Source organism: Micropterus salmoides, unplaced genomic scaffold (assembly GCF_014851395.1).
Source record: "Micropterus salmoides isolate LMB-PRFRI ecotype aquatic unplaced genomic scaffold, ASM1485139v1 Ms_hic_scaffold_1, whole genome shotgun sequence".
In the NCBI taxonomy this organism is placed as follows: domain Eukaryota; kingdom Metazoa; phylum Chordata; class Actinopteri; order Centrarchiformes; family Centrarchidae; genus Micropterus; species Micropterus salmoides.
Window position 1 is genome coordinate 61,321,090 of NW_024040040.1, and position 13,369 is coordinate 61,334,458.

Below are 13,369 nucleotides of genomic sequence, written 5' to 3' on the forward strand. Positions count from 1 at the left end.
TACAGGTGTTTAAAGTTGAAACCAGTTAACACTGGTGCCAGCTGCAGGATCCGAATCCACAATTGGGATGGAGGTGCGGCTCAGGAGACTGATCAGTAACTAACTGCATCACCAGCCAGCCTGGTTGTAATGATGCAATTTGATGTGTTGTTGATACAAAAAGTGTATAGGCATAATAAAAAAGCTTTACAGCTATCATTTGGACTTTTTAGTTAGTGCTTGAGTAGCTGAGCATAAAAATATACCTCTTGTTTCCAAACTGCAAACAGGGAGGAAGATACAGCAAGTTAAAGAATATAATAATACAATGAAAGGGGGAGACCTCAGCCTGCAGCTACAACAGGGACTGAATGGGAGAGACTTTCCAATCAGTTAAGGATCAGAGAAAAAAAACTAAACGTCCACTGAGCAGGATTTGACATTTTGAGGGAGAAAAGGCATGTGGCTACATTTTGGTGCCTTTTTGTGCTTATAGAGATAAATATACGCGACTAGCAGCAGTTTACAAAATAATTTCTGGTCTGCAAAATCCTCCTGTCTCCACTCTAACTGATCACATGACACGCTGGTAAAGTCTGCTAAAAGCTGTAAAACCCTTCACTTTGGAAGGGCACTAAACATTTTTTTTTAGCAAACACCAAATACAACTTTGAAAGATCAACATCTTTTCTGCAACTTTCAGCTGAAATTGAGTCTCTAACTGCACATATGCCGGAGCACTAAGCTCTTAAATTTGGAAGAGTGGAGTCCCTGCTCCCATAGGAACCATTCATTTTAAAATGCATAAAAATATTAATATAAAATCAACCATTACAGATACCAGCAACACAGTTAATAGCACCCATCTCATGAAGTAGATGTACAATTTGAAGTTGGAACCAAGTTTGTTGGACAAACGGTACAGGACTAGTTAGATGCCAAAAAACAGCGGAATAAATAATAATAATAATAATAATAATAATAATGATAATAATAAAGAGCGAAGAGAACAAAAGTGTTGTGATATTAGTGTGTTATTAGTGTGAGAGCTCACACTAATAAACTTGTCTTGCCTTGTTTATGTGTACGGCAAACGCCCATTTCCACAAGACTACATTACCCATGATTCCCATCCTCTGGTATTTCCTATTAGGTATTGCTGACAGCCATATTTGATTCGATTATGCTGTTCTGGCTGCGACAACCAGTTTAGCCTGACAAGAAAAAAAAGGTCTTTTTCCTCTCTACGAGCTCAGCTTTACGGTTAACTAGCGACGAAATCCAGCTGCATTCACAGTAACAACAGTTTATAACCTGTAGTCAACGATGAATCCTGAATAGTAAGTTGGACTTTTGATGTTCGGTTGGTTATGACAGGTCCGGTTGAGCTGTCAGCGTAGCCGGGGAAGCTAAGCTAACAGTAGCTAACTAGCTAGCCAGGCGGACCGGTGTACAAAATGAACGTCAGCTGCTTTGTCTTCTCTGCTAACTTCGCTATCTGAGGGCTGTTGTGGGTTATGTACGTGCTCTCTAACGACAGCGTTGATGTTTATCTCAAAACATACATTTTTCAACATCTCCTAGTCAATATAACACCGATTAAATTGATTATTTGTTGTTTCGTCAACAACGTCTGTTTTAAGTAGCATTAGGAAGCTAACGTTAGTAGCAGGCTAGCCGAACAGCTACGTAGCGTTAACCTGACGCTGTTGAGGATTTTGTTTTGAGATTAGTTGCTCAGTTAGATGCATAAGGACAGTTTAATAGTTCAGGGCACAAATCCGTGTCAGTAAGCACGAAGCTAATCTTTTAATTAATCTGGGTAGATATTATTTTGCTGGTAATTTTAGTGTAATTTATCCACCGCAAACAGGAAGTTACAAAATTTGCTCCTGGAAAGGAGTTAGGTAATGTCAGAGTCTCTGTGTTACTACACTACAGGGCTGTGCAGTAATACACAAATAATGATAGTTATTGCGATATAATTATCCTCAGTAACAATATAATAAATGTTTGCTCATGATCATTTAAATCACGAACGAATTGGCACGTAATTAGTCTTATTGGGACATGTATTCTGTTGAGGAAAGGGGTCTGAAAAAGGATTTTACTTACTCGTGCATTTTTTTGTTGAAAACCGATTTTAGCACAACTGTTTTGAATGTTCTGCCTCAGAATTGTGAAGTGATCCACTGTTTGGCATCAAGTGTTTGTTCTCACCATAAAGAAAAGTTTAAAACCATAATTAACCCTCTGGATTCTTCAACTTTCACCAGGAGCAAAACAAATCATCTTTAAACCTGAAAGAAATAATGAATTGATATTATTGTAGAGCTGGGCAATAATGATAAACAAAAATAATGATAATTATTAAAAATTATTTATATTTGAGAAACTGAACCAGGGAATTTGGTGTTGGTGCTTGATAAATAAGCTAAGTGATTAATCTTCTTTATCAAAATGTTTGAACATAACATTATTTAGCTTGTCTTATATTGTTAAATATACAGTTATTAGTGGCAACTATTAAGTTTTATTGACAGTTGTGTATTGTTTGCTTTATTAAGGTACCTTTTAAACTCTGTACCAAAAAAAGACATAGCAATGTTTTTATTTAAATAATTACACAGCATAAGCACATTTTTGTTTTCCTTTTAACAAAATAATATAGTCCAATAATTAACAGCTGTACAAAATGTATTATTTAAATGAGACTGTATCTGATCAAAGAAACCGCTTTAAGAATCTGAAAACTCTCAGTGTCAACATTAATTCACTAATATAGCGCTTGTTAAAAACACTGAGTGTAATGTGATTTAGCGCCTTGCAGTTGTGATAATTGTGTGTTCATGTTTTCCCTCCCCTCTCTCTCCTCAGTGACTATTTATTCAAACTCCTCCTTATCGGTGACTCTGGTGTTGGAAAGTCTTGTCTCCTTCTCCGGTTTGCAGTAAGTGTCTCTTTTTCCAGCCACAGTTACACAGCAGGCTTTTATGTTTCTTCCCTGTCACAGTGATGGTTAATAAACCTACAGGTATCGTATCTACCACCCTGACCCACCTGTGTTTGTTTTAACCCAGGATGACACGTACACAGAGAGCTACATTAGTACCATCGGCGTGGACTTCAAGATCAGGACCATCGAGCTGGACGGAAAGACCATAAAACTTCAGATTGTAAGGAGAACGGGGTGTAACATGGCTGAAAATAGATAAGTACTGAGACACCTTGGATTGTGATTGTGTCAGTTTGGACTTGACGAGCTCTGCTTTCTCTTCTCAGTGGGACACGGCCGGCCAGGAACGGTTCCGGACCATCACATCCAGTTACTACAGAGGAGCTCACGGCATTATAGTAGTTTATGATGTGACAGATCAGGTCAGTGCCTCTTGAGGACAAATAACACTTGTTCTAAAGGCTTCTCTCACGACAGATATCCCCTCAGATGTCCAAAGTGCAACATCCAGTCACACAGTCATGCTGTTAATATTTTAATTTGTTTAGTAAAACAAGGTAGCACTTTTATTTATGGAAAATTAAGTGTTACAGCAGCACAAGAAAGGGTATTAGGCAGAGGCTATTAAAGTGGGAGGCGGACCTCCCCAGGGATGCTCCAAACAGTGTCGGGGTGGGCTAAACCGTGATATTTGCTTCTGTGTCGAGTCTACGCACGTAGCCATGCATTTATACTTGTGCGTTGGTGTCTCGTTCTGCAATTACACGCCAAAACGCTAGTTGGCGGTAGCATTATAACGTCTTGCGGCCAAGCCAGCTAATTTCCAGTTTAGGCTGCGGTTCCTATAGTCTTTTCAAATGTTATCGCTGAATGCGTCAAATTACAGGAAGCCGATTGTCTACTCTGCAGTTGCTTAAGAAAGTACTATTACAGACGAACAAAGAGCAGCAAACGTGAAGAACCTCTGCAGAGATTTCTCTGCATGGACCGACAATGAGGTGGAACTGTTACTGCAAGTAACACGGGAGTACAAAGAGACTGTGGCGGCGGGAAAGTAAATATGGAGACATGCACAGTACAAGTGTTATTTACACAGTATAAAATATTTTAATACAAACACCAAAACTAAAACTCTGTCAGCAGCATCGTGTTTCTGCTTTGCATGACTGATAAGAGCCAATCAGGAAGCCAAAAGTGAGCGTCCGCATTTTAAAAGTCTCTGTTTTCGCCTGTTGGGAAATGCTACCCTGGTGTTTTAAAACGGGGTCGGCAGCGTTTTCAAACTTCATTTTAGGAGTTCAGATTCGCCTTATTGGTCTGGACAGGAGGCGTAGCAAAAGGTGTGAGTTTTAAAGCAAAAACAAAGTGTGGATGGAGCCTTAGTGAATTGAAATGGAAAAGTTTCACATTAGTTATCAAAAGGATAGAGAAGCCTAAATGTGTGTGATTTGGTTAAAGAGAGAGTTCAGAGACAGAGTAGTTTTTATCTACCCAGAGTCAGGAACTTACACATTCCTGAGGACAGACCTTCTTTATGCATTTGGTCCAGTCTGAAGTAATATCAGATCTGTGATGGTGGATCAAAAATGAGTATTTACGAACGTTACAAAACAAACATTTTGTCTGTATAAATAGCATAGTATATAAATATTATATCAGGGACAATACTGGATCTATTAAACTGATATCAGTACTTTACAAACATTTTTAAAATTTAGATTATTAAAAGAATTGTGTTTAAGATACGTAGTGAGCTTGACATTTTACAGAGTGAAAGTAAACTTGTCAGCGCTCAGATCAGCTGTCGTACAAGGCGATACAGGCATGTCTGCGATAACATCAGGTGTTTATATGTCGGCCCGGTCGCTGCTTCAGTCTGGTCAGATTACAGTGATTCTGAAGGCACCAGGTGGAGTTGTTTGTTATCAGAGTTTGTTTACATTCAGGGTTTATCACCTTCATTGTGTTTATCCTTCACACCAAACAAACATGTTGAATGCATTTCCTTCATCATCAATCATTTGCACAGCTGTTTTCTTAGTGTGTGCACGAGAAACAAACAAACCTGCTCTTATAAACATAGCTCCAAAGCTCCCGACGTCAGCTCACCTGTATTTTGTACCTGAGACGTTGCTACTGTTAGCGTTAGCTGGATCTGGGGCGTCATTGTAGCTGGGAGAGCGCGGCACGTTCAACGCGGTGCGTTCCTTCAGATTCACGCCGTGTTGAATAAACGCTTCGTCATGTTGGAGCTGCTTCCTGCCTCGCACCAAACCTCCTTACTGCAGCTGCTGCATTCTGCTGTGGCCTTCTCTGTTTTAGTGAAGCTAAGCCAAACTTTGGAGCGTTTGCTGCGGTCCGCCACGGTCCAGGACTGGAAACAGAAGGACTCTCTTCTTCATGCTTTGTTAACAAATGAGGTGACGTTAGGTCGGCGTAGCGGCTCCTTTGATGGAGTGTAAATGCTCACTGCAGTTCAGTCAGGAGCTGAGACATGCAGGAAGTTAGGAGCCGAGGAGCAGAATCCAAACTCACGGGTCTTAATGAATCCACAGATTTTGGAAATGTGGTAACGGTTCCAACTTGGAAATGGTTCTCGATACCCAACCCTGCCAGCCCTACCCACAGTCTGAAAAAAATGTGTAAAAGTTAAAACATTAGGAATGTTTTACTGGCCTGGACTTTTTTCATGTTGTAACCTGTTCATTACAATCGTTCTCTTAATGTCGTTGATGTTTTTTGTCTGATTGAAGTGTTTAAACAGAGATCCGTGTAATGTATTAAGGGCTGTTGTCTTTCTGCTTCCCGTCCTCAGGAGTCCTTCAATAATGTCAAACAGTGGCTACAGGAGATCGACCGCTATGCCAGCGAGAACGTCAACAAGCTGCTAGTAGGCAACAAGTGTGACCTCACAACGAAGAAAGTTGTGGATTACACCACAGCCAAGGTAACACACAGGCACTTGCAGCACAACAGTAACTACATTTAGTGATCTCACTATTGTATCTGGCAGTTTCTGCAGCCGTTTGACAGTTTTTCGCAATTTCTGTAGCTAATAATATAATGAAATAAGCATTAGCAGCATTTTGCCACTGTGGTCTTACTGTCATGGCATTAGAAATGTGATGGGCTCGATTTTTTTGATCTGAAACATCCGTGTGCAAAACATAAACCTAACTGAGTCATGTCAAAAAGTAGGCGTTTGTATTTGTTATTTTTAGTATTGACATGTTTAAAGGTCATTCAGTCACAAAATAATTTTCTCTGGTTTAGCAGGCTCAACATGAGGTAAAGGTCGCTCCTCAAAATGACCTACTGAACCATTTTAATTAATATTTTCTGTAAATGAAAAGAACTTAAAGGCTGCATCTGCTCTACTCTGCTTATAAGAAGCTTTGGCAACCAGCTAAATGTTTAATAACTCTAAAAATTGGGTAATTAATGATTTGCTGTTTTGTGATAAAGTGGTACTCCACCCAAATTCTTTTGAAGATCAAACTTTCACTTATGTCCACTGAAACTTAATCCACTCCTGTCCATTTGTGATTAGAATATGGCTTCATTATCTGCTTTTTTAGTCAGTGGACAAGAAAAAATATAAAGCTATTTTCTTGTTACGGCATTAAATATACTGTGACACAGAATTTCCCCTCGGGGATCAATAAAGTAATTTTGACTCCGATTTCTGATATTAGCTTGCTTCTATTTGTTTAAATGATGTTTAACCATAATGGTCAAATTAACTGTCAAATTACAAACTCAAACTGTGAAGCCAACCACAACCCGAGCGAAATGACTCGTTTTTCAAACTTTATAAATGTTGAACTCAGTGTTGTGCATAAATGGTTATGATTATTGACGAGTTAGTAGCCTGCCCACCATCAAGGTTGGAGACTATCATGTAGCCTGGAGCATTTTTCTGGCACAAAGTTAATGAATAAAAACAACCCCAAATTAAAACAGCTGTAACTGGAATTAATATTATACTAGTGGTAAGTTATATACCATTATATGAAATTATATTGGATATAGTAACATAATGAATATTAATATCAAAATTACAGTTTACTATTAAATTAACAATATAGTTTAATTTAATGTTATATAGTATACTAATACAGTCATTTAGACTAGTTCCTCCTCCAGGTTGTAAGTTACCTTTGCTACACCGCCTACACTACTTATGTTATCCATCACTCAGTTTATTCTCTTCATCTTTGTTCCCTCCTGGCCTGTTTGAATTTTGTTGTATTGATCAAGTGGTCGATGAAAGTTGTCACACATATCATTGCAGGCAAGCTCACATTATCTAGTTTAAACCAACTAAAACACAAAATTACACTGTGTTTCACAGGATTTGCTGTAATGTTGCGTACATAAACGGCATAGCTTATGTAAGACAGTTGCTTTTCGCAGGAAATCTGACCAGCCCTTCACATAGAAAACTGTTGGCTCATACAGGCTGTTATAGGCAACTGAGAAAGTTGGTGAATGCCTCAATTTTTAGATTCCTTTTAAAAACTCTTAAAAATAAAAAATAAAAAGTCCCTTTTAAAGGTGTGTGGCTGATTTAATCGGTTAGCTCAAAGTGGCGCTGCAGTCTTAAATGGTCTTAAAAAGGTATTGAATTGTACTTCAGGATTCCTGTATATACCCTGTTATCTTTTAAGCCCAAAACACAATATTATTTCAAATGTATGACTAGAAAATCTTTAGCTCAAGGTCTGTTTTCTGTCTTTTTCTGGAGCTTTGACCTCCCAACTAATGCCCACGGTCTTCCTCAGTGGGTGGAGTTAGCTCAGTTTGCTCTCCATGACCACTGCGTAAAACCCTCCTGATAAAGAGATTCAGTTGAAAGCTCTGGAAAAAGCAAGCTGACCTTTTTTCTTGTGGACACCGGAATATTATTACCTCCAGATTAGATTGAAAGTTCATTCTTAACCTTGGAATCGGTAGCAGCCGTTTTTGAGCTTTCAGTCTTATCGAACTCAGCAAATAATGTTCACTCTTTTGCTCACCAGGAATTTGCCGACAACTTGGGGATCCCCTTCTTGGAGACCAGCGCCAAGAGCGCCACCAACGTGGAGCAAGCCTTCATGACCATGGCGGCCGAGATCAAGAAGAGGATGGGCCCCGGGGCCACGGCCGGCTCCTCAGAGAAGTCCAACGTCAAGATCCAGAGCAAGCCTGTCAACACCTCGTCTGGAGGCTGCTGCTGAGACCCGAAAAGACCGCCACAACCTGAATCCACCACCCCCACCCGAGCCCACGACCAGTCTCAATTTTACCATGCTCCACAGAGAGAGAAACCCAGAGAGAGAGAGGGAGAAAGAGAAAGAGAGGAGGAGGAGGGAGAGACAGAGGAGGAAGACTTTGAGTGGATCGGTTTTGTAATTGTGTGTGCAGCTACAACACCAGATTCCCACCCCACTCCTTTCAAAGTCAGCAATAGGACGGTAAGCCCACCTAAACCCACAGAACACACTGGGCGTTTTTTTTTTTTTCTTACTTTACCAAAACATACTGGAAAAAACAAAATGTGTACAATTTTTAACAGTGTGTAAATTTAACCAATGAAAGAGATCACATGTATACAGCTTTTTTGTTTTTGTTTGCCCTGCTCTTCATTTTGAGTTTGTTAAATGAGTCACTTTTCTAAAACTGAAAAAAAAAAAAAAGAAAACACAAAGTTGTCTTTATTTAGCTGTGGATTATAACAGCATGACTTCGGCCCAAATCTCCTCACACATATATATATATATATATATATATATATATATATATAATACAGTACTATGTAATATATATATATATATATATATATATATATATATATATACATACATGAATTAGTAAGCACTTCAAATGAAGCACATGCTTAAACCCAGCATCATGCATGTCAGGACTGATCACATGCTCCCTCAGCTGCGTGGGATCAGTCGCAGTCATGAAGCTGCAAGAAAACTACACCCAGGAAACACTCCGATAACGTCACCTGCTCCAACTTCACAGAGTCGCCCCGTAAAAATGATGTGCCAGTGCCTTTGTGGCAGGAGATTTACACCATATTTATGCCTTCGGTGCTCTCGTATTGTTGGCGTATTTCCCTCATATGCCCACAGTCGTGACTTCTTAAAAGAACCCACTTTGTATGATAGCAGTTAACATTCCTGTGTATATATATATATATATATATTTGGCTCCGTGTGTGTGCTCTGCTGGTGTCCACGATACAATAAGCATGTGCTACATTGGGAGACGTGACGTCAGCCATGTGTTATTTCTCTGCTAATGTTTTTCAACCGACAGCACAACCCGACGCAACAGGAGAAAACGAAATCACCATCCCAGCTCGAGGAATAATCTATAAACTGTATATATTTATACATAAATGTAGGAAGTGATTTGCAAAATTGTGTAGAGAGAAGCAAGTGAAGCGAATGACGTGATAAAATAGCTGGAGTTAGATATCTCGGCACGTGATTTGTGGCTGCGGACATGACATTTTTGTGGCACAATGTCTACTATTAAAACAATGAAGGAGATCTTTGATAAGTACTGGTCCTGGTGGTGTGTTTTTATTTCCTCTGCACACTTTCTTCACACTTGTTTGTCCGGTCTCAGTTCGACCTTTTGATTTATTTATTTTTTTTACAGTGTACCATAAGCTGAGAGGAATGATGATCTTTGGCCTAGATTTCTCAGGCGGCTGGTTTTGACACAGCAGCTTGTATTTTCACTCGGCCTCTAACAGGAAAACAAAAGAAAAATTCACCTTAAAGTTGGGTTCCTTGGTATTTTACAGTTGAGTTTCTGTTTATGGGTTCCAGTAAAAAGGCCAAATGATTTCAGTCCCACAATAACAACGCTGTAAATCTCTACATTCCCATTTTGTTATGTTCACTAACTACTTTTTAACTCATAGAGATCTGACAAGTTCTGGATTTTAAATTTTCAGAAGTTAAACTTGCATAAATTCATTGTGTTGACTATTTGAGACTTTTGTTAGATGTGTGTTTGATTAAACTTCAGTATGTAAGTTATAAAAGTTGAAACATGGACATAATCAACTAATTATTAGGGTTGAGCGAGTATCTGGTACAGATAATGTACTTTTTTACAAGTATCATCAGAGTAAAAAGTGTCTGTTTTCTAATAAACTGTAAACTGCTCTGTAAATAATTTTATAAAAAATATGGCAACTTCCGATCACCTCATACCAATTTTAACTACCAGTTAGTCCTGCCCACACCCATTTTATGCCCCCCTGTTCGAGTATGGATACAGATAATTAAATTTGTACAGAACAGAAACAGAGTCCTGTACTCACTAATCCCTACTAATTATTTAATGCAGGTAAGTCCTATTCAAATTCCAACCACAATATAGACACTTTTGTGGTAAACAAGAAAAGACTAGTGCCAAAGATGGAGGGAGCACGTGATAGCGGCCTTATACATGTAAAATTAAACAATTTGGAATGGAAAGTAGTATAAATGTGTTTAAGTTGTTTTAACGTGACATTGTGAGTTCGAGTAAAGGTGCATTCAGACGAAAAGCGAAGTGACCATTGGGGGCGATGCGTTTACATACAAAGTCGATGCGGGAGCTGTGATTTCCTGCCAGGCGGTGCGGAGGCCTTCGCGTTAGTTGAAAATGTTCAGCTTGAGCGAAAAAGTCGCACGACGCTGAGCAACAATAGCCTATCAGCGTTGAGACGTCACTGGCTGCAGCTTCAGAGCGTTGTGTGGAGAGGACCAGGCAGAGCGGGGGAGTCGCATGCCGCTGGCCGACGGAGAGCTGCTGAGCTGCGGGGGAAAGCTGAGGACAGAGCCGGGAGCAGCGCGCAACTTTTCGAGCTTCGCAGTTGTCGATAAAACCCACGCGAGGAAAGTGTTGAGAGGATTAAATTTGCGTTTGCGTCTTAATGCACAGAAAGGAGGAGGCTGTTTCTCAGGATGTAGAGCGGGTTGCCTGTTAATGGCAAGGTCAACGGTTCGATCCCCGGCTCCTCCAGGCTGCATGTCGAAGTGTCCTTGGTGGCTGTTCCACCAGTGTATGAATGTTAGTTTATTTTTTTGACTGTTTTTTTTAACCTTTATTTATTCCGGGGAGCTTCACTGAGAGGAAGCCTCTCTTTTGGCCCAGACAGAAGGCCCTGATCACATTCACACCTGGAGGCTGCACAACCGCAGCCTGGTCTGCTGGCCACTAAGCAGAATTTTAAACAGACACCAGTTCCTAAGCAGGCTGCATCTGCTCTGCTGTGCTTATAAAATGTTCTGGCACAACCTTAATGTTTTATAACTCTAATTGGGTAATTAAAGAAATTGACACTGTGGCACTTACCCCAAAAGTTATAAACACTCATATTTACACTAGAATATGTCTACATACACTGCTTTTTAGTCAGTGGACTGCTGAAGAATATTATAAACAAATGTGTTTTATATTTTACAAAATATTTCTACAAATACTAAGGTGCAAACATGAACAGGCAGAAAAAGGGACAATCTAACAACACAAGTTTTAATATATAAATCATAAAAGTAAGTTTTTCAAGAGCATATTAATCTAAATCAAGTGGCTTAATTACTTATAAATATTCATCACTGGACTTGTTAATTGATCTATAAAGTTCAAAAGTAAGATGCTCATCAGTCTGACTTCAGTTACTGTAAGTTACAACCTTTTTAGAGTAAAATATTTTTGTGTTTCACTGGCATTTCATATTAAACTAACTGCAACTGGAAGATGCCTATTTGATTTGGGTAACATACTACTAAAGCATAATATTAAGGTAAGATATGATAAGCCTTTATTGATCCTGGGGGGGGGGGGATCCAAGTGTTGGCAGCAGAACAAGGACAGAAGGGTATAAAGTAGAAGTAAGAATAGAAATAGTGAAAATAGAAACTATCCAAGAGCAGTTAAAATTACAAGGCAAGCAGTAAACATTCACCCAGTAGCCATGACTAGTGTTGTACTTAAACTAATACTGCAGTACTGTCACAAGTGAAGTGACAGTGGCATGAATAGTAGCAGCAAAGTATACTGTAGTACATATAAGAGTAATATGATACCATGTACTATAACAGCAGAATAATATGTAATATGATTAAGTAATGATTCTTAGTGTTTTTCTGTATTAATAGAGGAAAAAAAATAAAAATATTATATAGTAAATATTTGAATATAATTCAATTCAATATATTATAACATAGTATGGATATAATATATGGAAACATGTAATAATACTTTTTCAGTGTACATATAGCATGTGAGTATTGTATAAAAATATGCTTATAATATGAAAATTATTTTAGAGTTTTACATGCATTAATCCCATACAATATTTATATACTATATGTACATTTAAAGATTTTTAATACACCTTATATTAAACTTTTATATCCAGTACTATATTATTCTGTTCTATGCTATACTATATTTCGTTAATATGTTATACTCTTTATTATTAGATGCTGAATGATATTTCTGGATTATTTAATCACCTCACACAATGACATCCAGTTAATGTTTAGTTAATTTGAGCTACACATTAAAACTGCTATTAAGCTGGTGGTGGTGTAACGTGAAGTTACAACTCTGCACCAGCAGAGTGCAGCATTAACACAGTATCAGCTGGTGGTCACAGTCCTGCAGCGGTTCAGTTAGGCTGACCAGATGAGAACAGGTGAAATTAGGGACAGGGGAGTGGCGGGGGTGGGCGTGGCCTCCAGTACTTTACATTCCATGTCAACGACCAGTGAAACGCTAAAATGTATTATTTTTGGTTCAAAGCCAAGTGTCATTAAGAAAACCACACAACGTGTTGTATGTAACAGTGTATAAATCGTGATCTGTTTAATGTTATTCATTTCATCAGTGTGTGTCAGATCTTTGCTTGTCCGTGGCTGCCTGCAGCTACACTCCCTCTGTCCTTGCAACTGCAACTTCCACTGTCTTCAGCTACACTGGAAAACAGAAATACGCAGTAATACTAATATAACAATGCTGTTGACGCAGTGTCCATGATACCCTGCGGTCCCTGCTGCAGCCAATGTTGGAGAGTCCATTTGTAGGGAACACCAAAACAATGTTTCACAACGATCAGCATGTTTTATTATGCTTTAACTAATCAAAACTCAGGTTCAGTTTCACTTTTCAGGACATACAGGACAGGATTCATTATACGGGACATCTGGCCATCTATCAGGGTGGTACATGTACATGCATACAGCACATAGTTGCAAAGATATTTAACATCTACAGTAGTAAAAATGCAACTTACAGATGAATGTACCAAAAACATCATTTATAATAATAAAACACTGACAGGGAAGTTTTTTCTGTATAAAAAGTACTTTGAATTTTTATTTTTTAAGTACATGTTACTGCTGCTACGTGTACAGTAGGGGGAAAAACGATTTG

At 38.8% G+C, this 13,369-nt stretch overlaps 1 protein-coding gene across 1 annotated transcript; it reads left to right on the top strand.

Moving 5' to 3' along the window:
- The first annotated feature begins 1,145 nt into the window (after positions 1 to 1,145).
- LOC119915234 (ras-related protein ORAB-1) lies at positions 1,146 to 8,613 on the top strand. The gene is made up of 6 exons (XM_038734777.1): positions 1,146 to 1,319; positions 2,857 to 2,929; positions 3,060 to 3,155; positions 3,262 to 3,357; positions 5,751 to 5,882; positions 7,957 to 8,613. Exons 1-6 carry the CDS (start codon positions 1,306 to 1,308, stop codon positions 8,152 to 8,154), a joined length of 609 nt encoding a protein of 202 aa, XP_038590705.1. The 5' UTR covers positions 1,146 to 1,305; the 3' UTR covers positions 8,155 to 8,613.
- Positions 8,614 to 13,369: the final 4,756 nt, after the last annotated feature.

Bases quoted from the DNA above. Each gene is read 5' to 3' on its own strand.
- LOC119915234 (XM_038734777.1), top strand. The intron at 2,930-3,059 runs GTAAGTGTCTCT...GTTTTAACCCAG, and splicing joins GTCTCCTTCTCCGGTTTGCA to GATGACACGTACACAGAGAG. The intron at 3,156-3,261 runs GTAAGGAGAACG...TTCTCTTCTCAG, and splicing joins AGACCATAAAACTTCAGATT to TGGGACACGGCCGGCCAGGA.